Source organism: Nicotiana sylvestris, chromosome 9 (genome assembly GCF_000393655.2).
Source record: "Nicotiana sylvestris chromosome 9, ASM39365v2, whole genome shotgun sequence".
Classification (NCBI taxonomy): Eukaryota; Viridiplantae; Streptophyta; class Magnoliopsida; order Solanales; family Solanaceae; genus Nicotiana; species Nicotiana sylvestris.
In genome coordinates, this window is record NC_091065.1 from 173596469 (window position 1) to 173604224 (window position 7756).

Sequence of the window (7756 nt, forward strand, 5' to 3'; positions counted from 1 at the left end):
TTCAGTTTAACCGGCTTGCTTCTCATGAGCCAAAAACTAACAACCCCTATCCCTATGCATTTTAAGGGGTCGTTTGGTTTGAATACGGCTTATGCCGGGATAAGTTATACTAATATAAGTTATGCTGGGATTATTTTTTATCCATTGTTTGGTATGTTGTACTAAATATAACAACTACATAATTTGTAAGAAGAATGTATAAGTTATACCGGTGCTAATTACCCCTCCCTCTATAAGGTATAAGTTATCCCGATGTTAATTTTAATCCTGGAATAACTTATACCTGGTTTGCTAACCAAACGAAATATTAAGGTGGTATTAAATTTTTATACCAGCACTATACCTTCTTATACCTCATAGCAAACGACCCCTAAGTGTAATAGAAATGAAAAGTGTTCAAATTTTTGTAAACATAAAGGACTCAAACTGCTCAAGTGTATATTTAGAGGACTATTATAGACCAATCCCCAAAAATATGGGACTATTTTTGTCATTCTCTTACCCATTCAATATGATGCTTTGTAAAATTTGACACAATGAAATTTGAGTTTTCGTGCAATTTAACGAAGCCTCATATCTTGTAAGACTCGACTATAACCAGATATCGTATATTACTAGCTATAATTCACATTTCATATCTGAGCAGCGTTCAGTGACAAGTCAGTTGTATTTAATACATCTTAATAAAAAATATAATGAAAACTAACAAATACTAACTCTGTAAATGTTATAGAAAATGCAAAAGGAATAACTAAAGAAGAAGTTAAAATCAGGCACAAAAGTTTAGTATAGGCTTGATGTTGAAGGCATGGCTCTCCTCAAGATTGTAACCGGTTTTGATACAAATCGTACAACAATGACTGCATCTAAACTCGAAACTAAACCTGCATAAATATTAATGATAGCAACAAATCAAAAGAAAACCATAAATCTACAAGATTTCTCCACCATAGACGCACATTGATGAACTACTGATAGATGAGTTTAGCGATTTTACACAAACCCATTCACCCATTTTACACCTCCTCAGCTAGGAGAGAAACTGAAACTGAACTCGGACGACTGGCCAAATAGAGAAAGTTGACCTATAGAGGATCTCGTGTTAAAGGTGCATCGATATTCTAGAAGGCAACTAAAGTTTGATTAAGTATTGTACAAGAAAGGTTGATACTTGACATGATTCATCTAGCTTCTATTGCTTATTCACTGCAAAGTTAATCGACTAAAAGTTTGTCAATCAACAAACAAAAGGAGCTAGAGAAAAAAAATGAATAATAAATCCCCACGAAATTACAGAGCTCATCAGTCCCAACAAAATTAAAGCTCAAAAGTCCTCCTTTACTTTGACACAGGGACATGGGCAGACCTAGATGTTAGCAATAGGTGCAGAAGCATCCATTCCATTCCTATTGTTATTTCCACGCTGGGAAGAGAATGATGAAACAGTTCTATACCCCAGAATAGTAGTTCAAAGCTATCATAAGTAGTATCGGCAATATTTCTGTCTTGGACTCAAATGATTCTTTTCCTAATAATAGCCAGACTATGACCTTAGCATACCCGTCATGGAAACTCAAATAAAACACTAGGTAGGGACATTATTTCCTAAAACTTTTCATCTCTTGGCTCTATGGGTGTATATCCTCACAAATGAAGTCTAGGTAGTATTACATCCTCACAAATGGGTTTTCCAAGGAGCTAATACTACATCATTCAAGGACATCATTTTCAAGTAAATGACTCTGGGATGCTACAATAAGCATTAAGCCTCATAATTGTGAGGTTCAAACAGAAGAAATATATGTACGCCAGAGTGATTGTGTTAAACTTGAGTAAGAGATCATGAATGCATAATTCATATATTTAAGTACCCCCATCAAAGGGATACTATTTACCTTTTGCAGTAGGTTAAACCTTGTATTCATGAACACGCATCCATTTCGTAGATGACCACTTGTTGCCCTTAATCACAGGGCACCCACCTACAGCAAGACATAGATAATTCAAATTAGTTGTCAGTTGTCACCGAGATTTACTGTTGTCATGAGCACTGCTAAATTTTAGAATTATTGATACTTCATGCGCAATAAGATGTTCAGATAATGCGGTAAACGGGTAGAACTGAGCTTCTTAGTAGGCGTTTGGACATAAAAATTGTAATTTTTGGAAAAAAATAGTATTTGCAGTTAAGTTGAAAAATGGTGTTTGAAATTTGAAATTATGTTTGGACATGCATTTCACTTGAAAAAATGTTGCAGTTTTGTGAGTAGGGAAAAAAGTTTTTCTGAAAATTTTAGAAAAACTAATTGTCGAAATATTTCCAAATACTTGCAAAATTTCATGGACAAACACATTTTTGAAAAAAAAAATTGAAAAAAGGAATTTTTTTTATGGACAAACGGGTTAAATCAATCAGCAGCCACTATCACAACCTACTCTTAGTGGACATTACTCACTGTGCAAGCTTGAAGGATCGAGAGTAGCATCAGGCTTCATGCTCCAGAAAAGCAAAGCATCACCCATCTTTGGCTTTACAGAGAGTCCACCTTTTCCACATTCAGATAGCTCATTCCACCAAGGAACCGCACTAAAATTTCCCTTGGCAGCAGGAAATACAGTTTCTCCCCCTTCTTCAACATCTGATCTGTGGTGCAGCAAGAGAAATTTACCAAATTAACCCATGAATAATACATAAGCATAAACCTCGCTGAGGGAAAGCCACTTACAAGTACATCAAAACCGTAGCAATGCGCTGACCACCATTTATAGTATTAAACTCATCGGCGAAGTAATCATAGTGTGGCTCATACTTTTGCCCAACTTCATAGTGGAGAATTTGAAGACCTTCACCATGCTCTACAGACAGAAGCAGAAGCATCAATAAAAAGAGAGGCGGTATTATATTGTATGTCAACTTGTATGGAGTTTCTTCTAGGCCTATCTTAGATCGAGGCATCACAAAACATTAACAGGCCCAGAGTAATAAGCAAATAACACAATGCAAATTCATATAATCACATCATTTGGTATAAAATCTGCATACCTACTGGTATAAAAGTGAAATCTGCAATCCTTTTCTCTATAGTTCTGACTACTTTATCTTGTCCCCTGGAAAGAAATGTTCCAGAACTTGTTCGAACCCTGCCAGGGAGGTTTAAGATTTAAAATAATGTGACAACTGAAAAAGAATCGATCTGGCACCAGAGCAAGCAAATGAAATGCTTACCTGCTGTCTGTACTTTTGCCAGTAGCACTGTCGACGACAGTTGACTTTTTCATATGAGGCTTGCCGAGATTAATCAGATATTCACATTCGTCCTTTGACTGCACAAGAAACAGAAAGGAAGTTCAGGCTAACGACTTCTTCAGAAACCAGTAAATGCATCGCTCAACAGATCCCGCGTTAGATATGCTCTAGTTAGAACACTACTAAAGACTTCTTAGATACCAGCAAATGTATCAGCCAACGAATCATTTCTTCTTATTTCTTGTTTGAAAAGGTAAACATTATTATTAGCTACTACTACCTTTGTTCCATTTTATGTGCCACTATTTCCTTATTAGTTTATTCGATGAAGAATATCATATTTCTATATTTGGAAACAATTTAGCTTTAAACTTCCTATTTTACCCTCAACCGCATGCTTGTTATGGCCACATATATCTCATGGCATGTTTCTGACCAATTTATAGAATTTTTCTTTCTTTCTTAAACGTAGTACCAAATCAAACACCACTACATAAATTGAAACAAAGGGAGTATCAAACAACACAAAGATTGTGTTATGATTAAACCCAACAAAAAAGACAAAAAAGTAAAACCTGGCTGTCTATGTAGTGAATCTAAAACTTCTAGCAAGGTTTCAGCAGCAACAACAACAACAACAATGACTCAGTATAATCCCACAAGTGGGGTTTGGGTAGGGTAGTGTAGCAAGGTTTCAGCATCATTTACAATTTCCAATCTACAAGAAAAGGAAATCCAAAAGTAAGATCTGATCTTCAGAATAGAGCTTTATTGTCCTTTAAAGCATCTTTTATTTCTTTCTTTCTGTAGACACCATCATATGCAAGCTAGTAATGAATACTTTTTTTTTAAAAAAGGTAAGTGTTACTACTAAATACTAACAAATAATACAACATCAGGCAACGAATCATTGGGGATATGCTATGATGAGGACATTAGTATCAATATTGATAATCACAGAAAACCAAGTTTAAGTGACCTACATGGTCTACGATGGCAGAGAAGTGCATTTGGTTTCTTGCAGTGCACAAGCAAATTGCATATCAATACCAATGCTGATTTTAAGAAAGAAAAAGAACACAAGGATCAACTGTTGCCATCCTTCTCTGAAGCTTTTGTTTTTCCAATTCGCTACATCAGATGTACTTTGTGCATTCATCTGTATCTTATCCAAATTCAAAAATATTGTGCACTTCCCAGATTTGTATAGTATAGGAAACACTGCCAAGTGCAAACATTTCTCATTTCCTACATATGACGTTCTTCCCGGCCACTGCGAATGGATGTTACATTTTCTTTTGTTTTACGATTAATAAGAATGAATATCACGTCAATAGAGTAAGTTGGATGATGTGAACTCGTGAGTGCAATAAGTAAATTAGGACTGCAATCCTGACCTAGAATAATCAAAACGTCCAACACGAGTCATATGAGCACCACTACCTGGTAAAATAGTTGTGAATTCCAACCAAAATTTTACTCTAAGAGGATACCATTCATTTCTTATTTACACTGCTACTCATGCACAATGCATTAAAGATAATTTCTTTTATAAGAAAAAGTTTAAAGGAATATTATTTCCAAATATATAAATATGTCGTTCTCTTTTTTAGACAAATTAAAAAGGAAATGTGTCACATAAATTGGGATCGAAGGGGTATATCTTAAGGGAAGTACCAAGAAGTTATGGTATACAACAGCTCTTGGTTCCCATGAAATCACTTCAGCCCACTGATCTCCTTTTCCACCATCATCATCTCGTCTGCGGCAAAAAAAAAATCTCCATAAAAAAGATCAGATCCCTATCCAATTTTATGTTTTATTATTTCTAAATAACCAGCATTAGTAAAAAATTCAATGAGAATTAGTGAATTACCTTCCAACTGCGTTGTGAGCAATTGAGCTAAGATCATGTGCTTTTTGAGATCCTTTAGAACTGAAAGGAATCGAGAAAATTCCAAAAGCGAGAAGAATCAAAACGAGAAGAGATAATCCAATAAATACGGCAAAGACCAGCGTTGAATTCGATGATTTACGAGGTAGACCACCTCGGACGTGCCTTCCTTTGACTGCCATTGTTACTGAATAATAAGGTTTGTAATTTGGAATAGGATTAGGATTTAGGAATATAACCCTAAAAATTGAATTGGGTGGTAATCTTCTTCAGGTGGGAAGTTTGAGTTACAGTAAAGTCTGAGTCGCTGAAATAAATGGAGGCCTTCTTTGAATTTTCTATATATTGTAAACACTTTGGACAATGGAATTGTTTTAGTTTTTTAAAAGAAACTTTAGACTTTTCAAAAGCTTAACAGCTTGTTTGGATACTTGTTACCAATTGTATTGTATCGTATTACTTTAGATATCATCCTTGTTTTTATTATTACTTACTAAATTTTATTGTATCGTATCGTTAAAGTCGTCGTTATGTAATGATGAATAGTGTCATTTTATGGAACAACATATTTAGAGTGGTGGCGTTATTACCTTACTTTTTTCTCTCATCTTGCCCTTCCTTATAATTAAATAATTATATTTTATCATTTATCCTATTTTTAAATACAATAATTCTACTATGTATCCTATTTTTTCTTAGTAATATTGCAAGTTTATTCTTAATATTATTGGTGTGTAACATCATGACGGCAAATGATACAATCGGCCCGAACATTGTATTTATTAAATAATACAGTACAATACGATATATTAGAAAACAACATGTAACGACAATCGAAACAAGTTGTAACCAAATAAGCTAACTCATAAAACAATTTCATTTCTCTTGCACTTTTTTGTTTTTTTTTTTACCTTTTTTGGGTGGTGTTTGGATCAGTTTGCAAGCTCCATAATTATTTTATCTAATATTTGTTATCTTTCAGTAATTTTGCCTATAAAGACTTTGCCAAATGCAAAAAAAAGGTACCTAGTTATATAGGGTAAAATATGTTCATATTAAATGATCGCATGAGAAAGCGACGTGTGGAGCTGAAGACAGAAGACAGTCGGGTCCGAAGGCAACGATCTCGCCTGTTATCGAAAAGAATGATATTCATAAAGGCGAGATAAATGTCTGCTACACTGTAGCATTTAATGGAGAATATTCTACAATATTAAGTATATAGTTTGTTACAGAGAATATGATATTCACTACCTACCGTTACACATTCTTCAATGACCCTCATAATTGTCATTAAAGAGGGGCTTGATCCTAGGACTTTGTTCCCTATGTGCAACTATAATTACTGAACTCTATATCATTGTAAAGGACACGATTTTTCTGACAAATATATACTACACTCTGTTCAAAGATCAATACAATTTTATCTTCTTACTCATTTATATTGTTTATTACTCCCGGAATCACGATTTCTGTTGTTTTATCTCAACCTGAAGGCTAAGTCTTATATTTTTGTCTAATTTATTTATCATCTTGGGGTCAAATTAATTCACTTGCCTATAAACCATGTATAAATTCAATTGTACCGTTTTACGGGTAAACAGCTTGGCGCCCACTGTAGGGTTTAGACAGTTGTGTAATTGAGTTGATCCTTACATCTAATACTAACTCGTTTGATTATTTGTTCTTGGCAAAAAATCATAGAAAATGGCAGATAATGGTGTCAATATCGCACACAATATTGAGGCCCAAGGAAATCAGCCCCAATACGAAGATTTAATCAGTGATACCCGCAATGAGGGGGACGAGGCCACCTCTGTCCACGTCGGAAGATATCCACGATATGTTCGAGAGGCGACTCCTGATGATGCTGAAAACGAGCACGTCGTTAAAATAGTAAGAATCTTGAGGGAGCAACAAGAGGCCATTATAGGCCATCTCACACGACAGGATCAGGTCATGATTGAGCCGAAACAGGCATTGTCGGGTGCTTCCACTAACGCGAATGGACGAGGTCCAGTTCGTCTTGGTGCTCCCGCAAATCAAACAATGCAGAAGATCGACAACAACACCCCGATGGACAAGGCCGGGTTCGATGGATCTGGGGGAAACAGTAGCGGATCCGATCAGAACAATGAGAGTGATCCTTTAAAATTGAACTCATACAGTTTATAAGGGAAATAAACGCCCGAATGGATCAAATTTCGGGCACACCACCAGTGCTGAAATGACCAGACTCAAAGAAGTATATACAGTTGCCGTTCAAACCAAGCACAACACCAGAATTGATCCCGAAGCGGTTTAAAATGCCATACGTGCCGAAGTATGATGGGACTTCAGATCCTTAGGAGCACATCACCATCTATACAATGACGGTGAAGGGGAACAATTTAGCTCCCCACGAGATTGAGTTAGCGTTATTGAAGAAATTCAGGGAGACCCTTACGAAGGGAGCCTAACAAGGTATTCTCTTTTGCTCGATCACTCCATAAACTCCTTTTAGATACTCGCAGACTCTTTCATTAAGGCCCATGCCGGGGGCCAAAAAGGTACAAGCCCGAAAGGCTGATATATTTAGGATTGCACAAGGAGAGTCTAAATTGCTGCGGGAGTTC

General features: G+C 35.8%; 1 protein-coding gene across 1 annotated transcript; it reads right to left on the minus strand.

The window, feature by feature from the left end:
* Positions 1 to 592: 592 nt before the first annotated feature.
* LOC104247433 (probable prolyl 4-hydroxylase 10) lies at positions 593 to 5497 on the minus strand. Its single transcript, XM_009803457.2, has 8 exons — positions 5124 to 5497; positions 4925 to 5009; positions 3227 to 3324; positions 3044 to 3141; positions 2727 to 2856; positions 2457 to 2644; positions 1896 to 1982; positions 593 to 884 (listed from the first exon to the last, which is right to left on the minus strand). The coding sequence occupies exons 1-7, from the start codon at positions 5321 to 5323 to the stop codon at positions 1909 to 1911; spliced, it is 873 nt and encodes a 290-aa protein (XP_009801759.1). The 5' UTR covers positions 5324 to 5497; the 3' UTR covers positions 593 to 884; positions 1896 to 1908.
* Positions 5498 to 7756: the final 2259 nt, after the last annotated feature.

Coding starts and splice junctions, on each gene's coding strand:
- LOC104247433 (XM_009803457.2), bottom strand. CDS start 5,323: ATGGCAGTCAAAGGAAGGCACGTCCGAGGTGGTCTACCTCGTAAATCA. Junction 3,325..4,924: donor TTGTATACCATAACTTCTTG/GTACTTCCCTTA, acceptor TTTCTTGTGCAG/TCAAAGGACGAATGTGAATA. Junction 2,857..3,043: donor TTTCACTTTTATACCAGTAG/GTATGCAGATTT, acceptor TTCTGTCTGTAG/AGCATGGTGAAGGTCTTCAA.